Below are 11527 nucleotides of genomic sequence, written 5' to 3' on the forward strand. Positions count from 1 at the left end.
CCTGGGCTCTCCCTTTGTCAAACTGTAGTTTAATGTACCTCCTCTTTTCCTTTGGGATGGCTAATGGCATGTGAATTAGCCTTAGCTTCCTTGTGGCTATATTGTTGACTATCCTTTTGTTATCAAATTACAGGTGCTGTGAACAAATAACAAACTGCATTTTTCTCTTACACAGGTGGTGGAGGTGTATGGTCTCCTGGCTTTGGGGATGTCTCTGTGGAACCAGCTGGTTGTCCCAGTTCTTTTCATGGTGTTTTGGCTTGTCTTATTTGCTCTTCAGATCTATTCCTATTTCAGTACACGGGACCAGCCTGCCTCAAGAGAGAGGCTCCTCTTCCTCTTCTTGACAAGGTAATTAACTAGTCCGCAAATACTTGGTTTTCTGTTTTTACTATCATCTGAAATGAATGTTTGTGCTCTTTTAGAAACTAAATATGTAGATTGGCTTTACTGCATTTGGATACCCAACAAATATTTGACCTTATTGCAGGGACCATGTATGTAAACCCTGTTAGGGTTGTCCTTCAGAGGCATGGATCCCGTTCAGAACAGAGAGCATTAGTAGAACTGTGGGAGAGTTCCCAAAGAAAGCAGAATATTCCTTTGAGGGAATAGTTATAATTAGAGCTTTGGTCCAGAAGCTGTTTTCAGTATACAAATTGGTTTTAAGTCTGAGATACTTCAGCTGAAGTTCAGTCCAACTGATACCTTATTCATGATTGTGTTGCTTTATGAGCCCTGTGTGTCTTGTTTCATCATTCTGGTCTGGGACACATTCTTGAGTTCATCCGAGCAGCCAAAGTACCCAACTCCCAAAGTAACTTTTGAGCCCAGTGGTTAATTTGGCAGAGGTGTAAAGATCTTAAAGATGCCGAATTCCTAAAAGCTTTGTAAAAATTGGTTGTAAGATAAAGGAGAGAGGCCTGAGTTAGTGCTGTTGTTGAGAGAAAGGCAGCGTTTGGGCGATTCTTCTGGCTGGAACCTACATGCCTTTGCTGGCTGTTGTTTAACTAGAAATTACAGCATACAAAAGGGAGCGGGAGTGTGGGGTAGAGAGGAACTGGATGTATTGCAGAAGGTGGGCTAGACAAATTAGATAGTGTAATACTCAGATGGGGAGAAAAGAGGTAATAGTTGTCTAAACACACAGGTAACATAGGACATATTCTTTACAGACCATACATCATTAGTTCTGCTGTTTGGGTAGCAACTTGTTCGAGTAACTTGCTCATCACTACAGTTTTCCAATTAGACTTTCCAGTTGCTTAGCTTTTTCTTGCCTCTGTGTGTGTGTATATATCTGTCTATGGTGCCATAGTGTAGCTGTCAAAGTTCATTATCATTAAGGAGAAATGCCAGGGATTTTGTTGCATGTAGTATTAAAATTGCTTACATTGTAACACTGCATTATGTAAAAGCACTGACTGTTACCTGGTTAACTGAACCATTGATGTCTGGAGTTTTTCCTCCTGTTCATCTCTGCTCCAATTTTAATTTTATTACAATAGAGTACTGCATTTAACAGTTAGCAGAGGTGAGAGAAGCCATCCTTTTCCTTGTAGAGTTTAACTTAATTGTTAAACTTCTGTTCATGGCAAACCAGGGAACTTGCTTTGCAGACTTGCCTTAGCTTGATCTATGGGTGAATGAATACCAGTTGATCTCTGAAGTTCTCCCTGCAATTGGAAAAATAATAGAAAAACTATGCATATGTTCTTAGTGTTCTCAGCTCTGTCACAGTAGAAAAACTATGAACTCTTACTGATCTTAAAAACACAAACTCGGGTAGTACCACTAACAGCCTCTTACCCTTTAGGAGGAATCCGAAATACCTTGTCAGGTCAGTTAATAATGTAGTGCTGGCTGTATAATAAAATGGAAGAAAAGATGTGCTCTTCCATGAAAGTGAGTGAATTCTGCATCTGTGCCCTTTAAGTGTAATGATTGCTTAAAATCATATAGCTGGAATTCTGGTGAGCAATTGGGGTGTGCAGAAAAGCTGTGTCTGATTTTCATAAGAACATCAAAGTGACTGTACTGGGTCAGACTGAATATTGATCTAGCCTAAGATCCAGTTTCCACCAGTGGCTGTAAATGGGTACCTGGAAAGACACCCACCCATACTATGACAAACAGGATGCTTCCTAGTACTCTTTTCAGTCCCGCATCCAACTTCAGCTGTCAGACTGCATTAGCTGGGTATGGTTAATATGTATTCAGTAACCCTCCAAAGACTCCTCTTCCGTCAATTTGTGCTTTCTGCCCTTGAACCCATGTATGCTTGTGTCATTTGAAAGATCCTGAGGCAAGGAGTTTCACAGCTCAACTTGGTCTGTATGATGAAAAATCCATTTTGATTGTTTGAATCCATGTAGTTTTGTTCAGTGCCCCTCAGTTCATGTATTGCAGGGGCAGGGGGAAGCAGCAAACAGTTCTGTTCTTTTCTTTAAAATTGAGAGTAGCATAAATCTGTTCTTCCCAAACTGGAAAGCTCTTGTTTTCATATTTGCTGTTTAAAAACTGTTCTGTACCTTTCATTGTCCTTGTTGCTTCTCTCAAAATCTCTTCTATGGGTATGTAACTGCTGTGATTTTTGAAGACTTGAAGATTTCAGCTCTTTGGGACAAGTTATAAGCTTGTGCTTGACACACAAACATAACACTGCAAGCTCCCCAGGCTTCTCTTTGAGCTCTTAAGCTCCTCTGGGACCCTTGCATAGTAGATCATCTGGAAATAAGTTTAAGGGTACTAGAATTACTCTGACAAAAAAAAGATTGGACATCAGGCAGAAAAGCCAGGATTCTGGATTTCTGATAATTTATTTTGAAGCAAAACTTAGAGTTTCTCAAATATCCTACAGAAATAGCTGTTTTAAGTACTGTATTTCTTGCTGCCTTCACTAGCAGGAACATTTAAAAGCTTTTTCAGCCCTTCTTGGCTTGGTTAACAGGCAGAATTTGAAGGCGTACCAGAAGCACTGCAAATAGTGTATGTAAACACATCAACATTTTGTGCTGTGAATTGCTTTCAAAGGAGATTTCCAGTTAAAGTAGTCATTAAAAGAGACAAAGTAAATGTCTCTTGGATTAATTTTATTTATTTTTGAAGCATATACTTCCTCAAAACTCTTTTGTCTTGTCAGAGCGCTGGACTAGTTCACTCTTCAGTTGGTTAATTAGCATGACTTGTTTTTGACCACCATAATTTCTCCCACAAATCTACTATCCTGGTGAACAAACGTGGTTTTTTTTTTTTTTTTTCTTTTTTTTTTCCCCCCTATGAATAGGGGTGTCGGTGTATTACCTTGGATTATGTATGTGAGGATTTCCAGATGTGTAATCCCTGGCTGACAGCTGGTTCTTTAGGTGGGGTTGAGGCATGTGGTGCATTGCACTACACTCCTTGTTCTGGAGACATCATGTTTCAGAGGCCAACGTACGCTCTGGGACTTAGGCCACTGCCAGTATTGCAGTGCCAGAATCAGCAGAACAGCAGCCCTAAGGTGAGGGACCTGAAGTAATGCAGCTGTTCTCGGTGTCGTCAAATGTATTCTGGGGTCTTAATCTTTTGGACTTCACTGCTGTAGCAAAAGAGAGGAAGAAGCCTGCTGAGGGAGGATATCCTTCACTGTCTTATTTCGCTGCTGCTGGCTCAGCTGTTTGAAAGACAGGTGCTGCCTACCTGACCCTGATGTGAACGCTACCAAAAAGCCCCCAGTCTCCCAATAGCATTTGTCAGTTTGATGTTTGTTTGCACTATTGCGGATCTGAGTGGAAAGTGCCTGAGTGAGTGCATTTGCTTTAACTCTGTGTTTCTGGTAGGTGGCTGAAGTTGCCTGGGTGCGCTGTGGCTGTCCAGTTGCCTTCTGGTTATGACAGCCCAACGCAAGCAGGACAGTGCCGCCCTGTGGCACCGTGCTGGGGAGGGACCGGAGGAACGCCGTACACAGCCCTAGCTCCAGCCTGATGGCAGCGTGAGCTTGGGAGCTGAAGGGAACTTGTGTCTTGGAAAGGAGTAACAGAATGTGTCTGATCTTTTTCTGTTTATGGGAAGCTTTCATGGCGGTGTACAGCTTTTAATATTTTCATTAAAGCAACCCAATTTTGCTTTAAAACCAGCTTGCAGAGTTAACAGGACCAGGGGAGAGCTCATCACATTGCTTTTAATTGATGGACCTTTTCTTTTTGTTTCTTTTCTCCTCTCTCCTCCCAGTATTGCTGAATGCTGTAGCACTCCGTACTCACTGCTGGGCTTGGTCTTCACAGTCTCTTTTGTTGCTTTGGGAGTTCTGACTCTCTGCAAGTTTTACTTGCAGGGTTACCGAGCATTCATGAATGATCCTGCTATGAACAGGTAAGTGCCTCATTCTGCCTGGGGCCTAAAAGGAAGCAGACGAAAAGGGATTTATATAGAAATAGATGGGTTGCATTGCAGTTTTTTAACTTACGAACTCTTGGGTATCCTTAACAGGCTTTTTGTGTGCCAGTCTACTTGTGCGCTGGAAGGATTTGAGGTGAAAATACAGCTTGTCACAGACATCTTGGGAGATGGTTCATTTCTGTAATAAATTCAGGGCTCTTAGCTGGGATTTATAATTGCACAGTCTTATTGTCTTAATGCTTTCATTTTCATGAGTCACTGTAAAATTTTCACGTGCTTGGATAATATAAACACTTCATATTTCCATTTCCTCATTTACCCTGTAATCATGTGTGAAACATTACTAGACTATGAGGCTTAAAACACAGCATTGTATGGATTGCCTGTGAATTACTGTGGGAAATAGCCAAAATATAGAAACTGCCTTTTCTTAACGCTTGTCCCAACTTGTCTAATATGAAGTTGGGATCCTAGGTATGACATTACTTTTCTCAGTTATTTCAGCCTTTAACTCTATAGAATAAAGTTCAGACTGTATGCAAAAGAATGTTTTACATTTTGGATTCCAAGATGTGGAAGCAAAAATGGTATAAATTGGAGTTTCCCAGGAGTAGTCTACATGAAAGTATCTTTTGGGGAAACGTGCAGTTCCCGGTGATCTGTGCTTTAACTGTGTTGTACTGGTGCTAAATTGTGGTCCTCTGAGGTATTAAACTGAATCTGAGGTTCCAAGCCAAAAAGAAGTGGACAGTTGTATTTGTTACAGGTACAAAGAGAATAAACTGAAAAATGGCTAAACTGCTGATTTGCCTAAACTGGGCACCAGCTGGGGTGTTGAGTCAAGGATGTTTCCCCAGGGCCAGAGGACAGACAGGAGGGTGGTGATGGGGACATAAAACAGATGGAGAGGATCTTCATGGTGATCTAGGAATAAGGCTGACTGGTGCCCAAGTGTAGACATAGCAGGGCTGCTTCAGGCTTGTGTAGGCCACGCTGAGGCTGGTGGGTTTCTCCTCTTAAGACACAACCTGGGTCCTTAAAATGCTTTTTGCTGGGGTGGGCGGAACTCTCTCACTGGGTGGTGCCTGCTGGGCTGGATGTAGCTCACATGCTGCTCATCAGGAGTAGGATTCTGAAATCTGCTAGTTCCTAACCCCCAGCACTTCAGCTATTCTGGAAACATTCCTCTCTGGTTAAAGCCTTAGCAGGGACATCAATAAAAGCTAAAACCAGTGACATTTGAAGGGTTGAGGCAGAAATAGACAGCTTATTTCATGGTGTTCCTAGATGTATTTTTTTAACCAGCATTGACACACAGAAAGATGAGATTGTTTGTTCTTTTGACTGTGTTGATCTGCAGGGGAATGACTGAAGGAGTCACACTCCTGATCCTGGCTGTGCAGACAGGTTTGATTGAGCTCCAAGTTGTGCATCGGGCATTCCTTCTCAGTATTATTCTCTTCATTGTGGTGGCATCCATACTTCAGTCCATGCTGGAAATTGCTGATCCCATTGTCTTGGCATTGGGAGCCTCAAGGGACAAGTAAGAGACTGGCTTTCTAAACTGAAGGTTACTCAATGCTGTTTTAGGAGGTGATAAACTAGTAATTGATGGTCTTACTGGGATTTTTAGTAGCTTGTGAAGTTACCCTGTCTGTTCTGTATGCAGATTTCTTTTCTAGTCTAAATTCTCCAGGTTTTGACTCTCCATCCTGCTTCCTCAAGGGCACACAGTAATACTTTTCACCATGTTGTATGCTGGCAGACAGGGGTGACTTTGGTCACCTGTTCCTGCTCAGGACTGCATCCAGCCAGCCTGTGCAAGACCATGCCATTCTGCAGCTGCTGGCTGCCCACTCTGAGTATTACACTGTTGCGTGGTTATTCTCCCTAGTGAGAGTGTCAGCGCACTGTGGTGATCTCAGCTGAGCAAATCCAGGACTGCAGTGCCTCTGATCTCCCCACCCACACTCCATTGTCTGGATTTGCAGAATGGTTTTGCTCAGCTTTCTCTGCAGTTGGGTAGGTTTCCCTCTAATGCAGTGGCCTCAGACAGCTATTGGGGATGGGAAGTTTCCAAGAGTGACCTTGTGTTAGGTATTGTAAAATCTATTTTTTTGTGAGGTTGTGATCCCAAACTGATAGGGTTTACTGGCAGAAAATAAGAGGTGGAAGGCTTGCATTAGTGTACCAGATCACAGAATCATAGAATGATTTGGTTGCAAGGGATCTTAAAGATCATCTAGTTCCAACCCACTGCCCTGGGCAGGGACACCTTCCACTAGACCAGGTTGCTCAAAGCCCCATCCAGCCTGGCCTTGATGTATGATTGTTGTTAAGTTTAATTTGTGTTTTGAGGAGCTGTATTGGTGTCTGGTATTCTTGTATTAGTCTGTTTATATCTTTGTTAATTGCTTGTGTCTTTTCCCTTTCTGTAACTTGTAAGCAAAAAAAATAGAAGGTTTATTTACGTGTAGAGAGTTTGTTTAGCTTAGAGGCTACTTGTAGCTGGTGTGTTCTGCCTGCAGCGATGTTAACTTCAAATATAGTAACAGAGGGAAAGGGAGTAGAGCCAGGATATGAGCATCTGTCCCGCTTAAACAAGCAGCCTGTGGTGATAGCAAGTTTTAACTCTCTTCTGCCAAAGCTCCCAGGCAGGTCTAAATCAAGTAGGATCAGGATAAATTACACTTCAGCTCTCCCTTTCTCCCTCACCCACAGACACAGAATTGCAGACCTCATAGTAGCATTCTGATGTTTCCTCAGACTGTATTAAATGAGCCAGTTTCTGCTGCTGTCCTGTCCCCCAATACTTTCACTTTTTCTGTACCTCATTTCCAGAGCTAAATGAGGTTAAAATACAACCTGAGGAATATGTAGAGGTAGTACAGTAAATTACTGGAGATATTCTGAAAGCCATCACAAATGAGTGGGTGTAAAAAGATTGATGATGTGTTTAGGTTGGGGAGGAGATTAGGAAGAAGTAAATGATAGGAGCAGAGTAAGGACTGGCAGAGATGAATGTTCAAGTGCTGCTACATTTCTTCTTTTGTGATCCCTGAATTGGGGAATATACTTCTAAAGGCATCAAGGTTAAATCTGGTTATGAAAGGAAATACCTTTGTCCCATGCATATTAGCAAAAAGACATAGAAGAGTTGTAGTAAGTATGTAATCTGGGAGAGAACTCTGTTTATATAGAAAAGTGTACAAACAGTTACATGCGTGTTTAATAATTTTCTTTAATGGACTTTCATCTGAAATATTCAGTATCTCAGATACTTAATTTGTCTAACCACTGACTTGACCCATTATGGCAATTACTGTAGGTGAATTTTTGCCCATAATCTTTGTCTTTGTATTGAAAACCGCAAAGTTCAGATGAGAGGGAACTTTTCATACGGTATGTGTTGTAGGCGTGCATACTGGGAATGAGACTGTGCCCAAGTAAAATAGAAATTCCTTTCAACAAGTTAAAACCTTGAGCAAACGTGTAACGTGCCTATGTCCAGCAGTCAGCCTGTTCTTATTCTGACACTCAAATCTGACTTAAAAAATAAAAACCTATTGCGTTGTTTGCAGGAGTCTGTGGAAGCACTTCCGAGCAGTCAGCCTCTGTTTGTTCTTACTCGTGTTCCCCGCATACATGGCCTACATGATTTGTCAGTTTTTCCACATGGATTTCTGGCTGTTGATCATTATCTCCAGCAGTATTCTAACCTCTCTTCAGGTAAGAATGTTAGCCCTGTAATAACTGTGAAGCCCTGTGTATTAACTGTGATCCTGTTACTCTAGGGGGTTAAATACATGATGAGAAAAGAACAGGGATGATAGAAGGGCAGTCGTACAAGACGTGACATAAAATCTCTTTCTTTATCCTGTATCTGAGGCTAAGGAGCTCCTAGAGGTGGGCTGAAAACATAGGTAAAGGGAAGTCTATTTCAAATTGTAAAGCCAGAAGGCTTTTGAGGGCATAATAACCATCATAGGAAAAAGTGTTTTTCGTTGTTTTTTTTTTTTTTTCCAGAGTACTCATTTATGTATTTTTACTTAGCTATGGCTCTTTGAAAGCAATTTGATGTTCGAAACACAGTATTGTAAATACAGGAAATGTTTTGTACTATAAGTATTCGTTATAACTTGGGTTTTTTAATTCTTAAATTTATAAAATCACCCCTCATGATGCTCAGCACTTTTGTTTAATCAACTCAGCTATGTTCTGGACTCAGGAAAGTACAGGAGGAGGAGTACTTGGGAACAAGCCTAAATGCTTTGCAAGAAAGAGTGACTTTTATTTGTCTTGAAGTTCAGAAACAATTTTACATCAAGAGCTCGATGGAGAATGCTGAATGACTTAAGCTCCAGTTCAGAAATGAATGCTCATGGTCTTGCACTGTGTTACAGGTGCTTGGGACACTCTTCATTTATGTTTTGTTTATGGTGGAGGAGTTCAGAAAAGAACCAGTAGAAAATATGGATGATGTGATTTATTATGTAAACGGCACATACCGGCTGCTGGAATTCCTTGTTGCTCTCTGTGTGGTGGCATATGGTGTCGCAGAAACGATCTTTGGTGAATGGACTGTGATGGGTTCTGTGATCATCTTCATTCACTCCTATTACAACGTGTGGTTGCGGGCCCAACTGGGGTGGAAAAGTTTCCTTCTTCGCAGAGACGCTGTGAATAAGATAAAATCACTGCCTGTTGCCACCAAAGAGCAGTTGGAGCAACACAATGATATCTGTGCCATCTGCTACCAGGTAAGAATGGAAGTGTCAAAAGATTGACTTGAATTGAAATAGCTCTAGACTGTCAAGTTTCAGTCTGCAGCTAGTAAAATAAGTTACTTGAATTACGTTTCATGAGTAATATTGTCCTCAATAAGTTACCTGAATTACCCAGTTTTGTGCTTTGTGTAAATTGATTTGGATTGTTGTCACTGAGATAGTTTTTATGAATAAAGAGAGAGTGTGGATGTGTTTAAACTTTGGTTCTTTTTTCTCCAGTTACACAACAAACTGTGTCTGTGAGCTTTGAAACCTTTCGTGTTTGGGTTGAGCTGGTCGCAATAGTAACAGCAAATGTGCCCTTTCTTCATTAGCGGAAGATTTTGTTAGTGAAAGACAATGTGTACTCAGTAGCTGATTTGTTACTATTCCATAGAAGTAGCTCAGTCTCTACAGACATTGCTACTTCCACTTCATGTGCAATGTCAGTTTTATAACAGAAACCTAATTATCAAAAGGTTAAGGGTCTTTCTAATGTAAGCCAGCAGATGTAAGGACCTTAGACGTTAATGCTGAAAGTATTATCTTTATTGCACCTCTAGAGCCAAAGTCTCTTTCTCTTGGATAGAAATTGCAGGTATGTGTGACGGTGAAAGAACCACCCTAAGATTAGTAGTATGTGTTTGGAGTGCAATTGGATTGACTCCAGACTTGATGCAGATTCTCTGAAGAGTAAAACTACTGGTGCTGTATGGAATGACAGTGTTTGAAACACCAGACTAGTAATATGTGGGTCTCAGCTGACTGAGTTAGGGTGTTACTTCATTTCTGATTTGCCGTTACGTGTTGTATCTGTAAATGTGCTGGTTTTGACTTGCACAATTGTTTCTTAAGCCAACTAATCCTGTGACTTTTATCCCATAAAAGCTTTTGTTTAATAATACCTCATAAACAAAGCCTTTTTGCCTAGTTTCTCATCTCTGTAATATAAGCAGCCAGCCCTGGCCTGTGTTTGAATTGTGTGTGTATTTGAATGTGGAGGCTTGTTGGTATGAAGGAAGAAACATTCCCTTACTTGCCTGTGGACTGCTTCTGTCTCCTTTGTGGCTAGTGGACCCGTTAGATGTATGGGGTGAGAGGAGAGGAATGGGATTACAAATAATATGATCTTTTTTTTTTGTGTGTGTGTGTCTTTCAGGATATGAAAACTGCTGTAATCACACCATGTAGCCATTTTTTTCATGCGGGTTGTCTAAAGAAATGGCTGTATGTGCAAGAAACCTGCCCTCTGTGCCACTGCCAACTTAAGAGCCCTTCACAGCTACCGGGGCTGGGACCGGAGCCAGTTCAACAGCCAAATCCTAGTGCAGAGCAAAATACCAGACCTGGAGATGCAACTGAGCCCCCTGCTTTTGAACATGACAATGATCTAAATATGAAAGGCAGCCGGAGCAAGAGCGATGGACAGGATGCTGATGGGCAGGACAGCCTGGAGGCCTCTGCTGAGATGGAGGGGTCTCAGAGCATGGACAGTGACACAAGCCCGTGTGAGGCCAACCAGGGAGCAGCTTGTGCTGCAGAACTAATTGCAGCCCCAGAGGGGTGCCCTGCTCGAGATCCAAGGGTTTGTGTCCAGCTCTGAGGTGACAAACGATGACGCAGGAACACACACAGAGATCCAAGTTTGACTCAGAAGAAAACCTATCCTTCCACAGCTGTGAAAGAAGTTTAGCTATTAATGCTGGTCAAAATGTCATCTCCCGTGCCGATTTTTATGGGCTGCTTGGTAGTGGTAACTCCAGTGAGATGTAGTAGAAACAATTCCAGAAGCTCTCTAAACTGTGGGCATAGGAAGGATGTCTGGAAATAAATTGTCAAGACGTAGGTGAGGGATAAGAGGAATGCGAGGTCTGTGAGAGATTGTAGACAGACAGACAGACAGAACGCTAGCTTTTGGGTTTGGTCGGGAAGACGGTATTGCGTACAGCCATGTCGCAGGGTACCTGAGAGTGAGTTGCTAGTCTCTGACTGAGGTGCAGCTTTGGTTGCTGACAAAATTTTTTCATGGCATATAAGCAAAAAAAATCAAAGATGTAACAGCAGCGATTGTACTAGAAGACGGAAGCACTCTTAATACATCATGTGTATGCTTTGGGTGTTCTTGGTGGGGCAATTGCATTTGAATTCATGTAATCTATAGTGACTCTTGACTTTTATGACAGAGTCTTCAGTATTTTGGTGTATATGAAACTTTTGCTAATAATGGGCGCAGTCTGGGCTGCATGAAGTAAACTAAAGCTCTAATGAACACTTTGACCTCTGCTACCATGTGCAGGAGGAAAGTGGGATGAGTTTTAGGGCACAGATAGAGGCCTTACAGTACTGTGCTGTGTAATGTTTAATTCTTGCAGCTGAATTGA

General features: G+C 41.8%; 1 protein-coding gene across 1 annotated transcript in view; it reads left to right on the plus strand.

The window, feature by feature from the left end:
- The window catches only part of RNF145 (ring finger protein 145), a 36323-nt gene extending 25574 nt beyond the window's left edge, over positions 1 to 10749 (plus strand). Inside the window, exons 5-10 of the mRNA XM_009702315.1 lie at positions 176 to 351; positions 4213 to 4353; positions 5741 to 5923; positions 7962 to 8109; positions 8784 to 9140; positions 10306 to 10749. Coding sequence (XP_009700617.1) covers positions 176 to 351; positions 4213 to 4353; positions 5741 to 5923; positions 7962 to 8109; positions 8784 to 9140; positions 10306 to 10749 — 1449 coding nt within the window. The remainder of the gene's footprint in view (positions 1 to 175; positions 352 to 4212; positions 4354 to 5740; positions 5924 to 7961; positions 8110 to 8783; positions 9141 to 10305) is intronic.
- Positions 10750 to 11527: the final 778 nt, after the last annotated feature.

The sequence above is a fragment of the Cariama cristata genome, unplaced genomic scaffold (genome assembly GCF_000690535.1).
Source record: "Cariama cristata isolate BGI_N322 unplaced genomic scaffold, ASM69053v1 scaffold1136, whole genome shotgun sequence".
In the NCBI taxonomy this organism is placed as follows: Eukaryota; Metazoa; Chordata; class Aves; order Cariamiformes; family Cariamidae; genus Cariama; species Cariama cristata.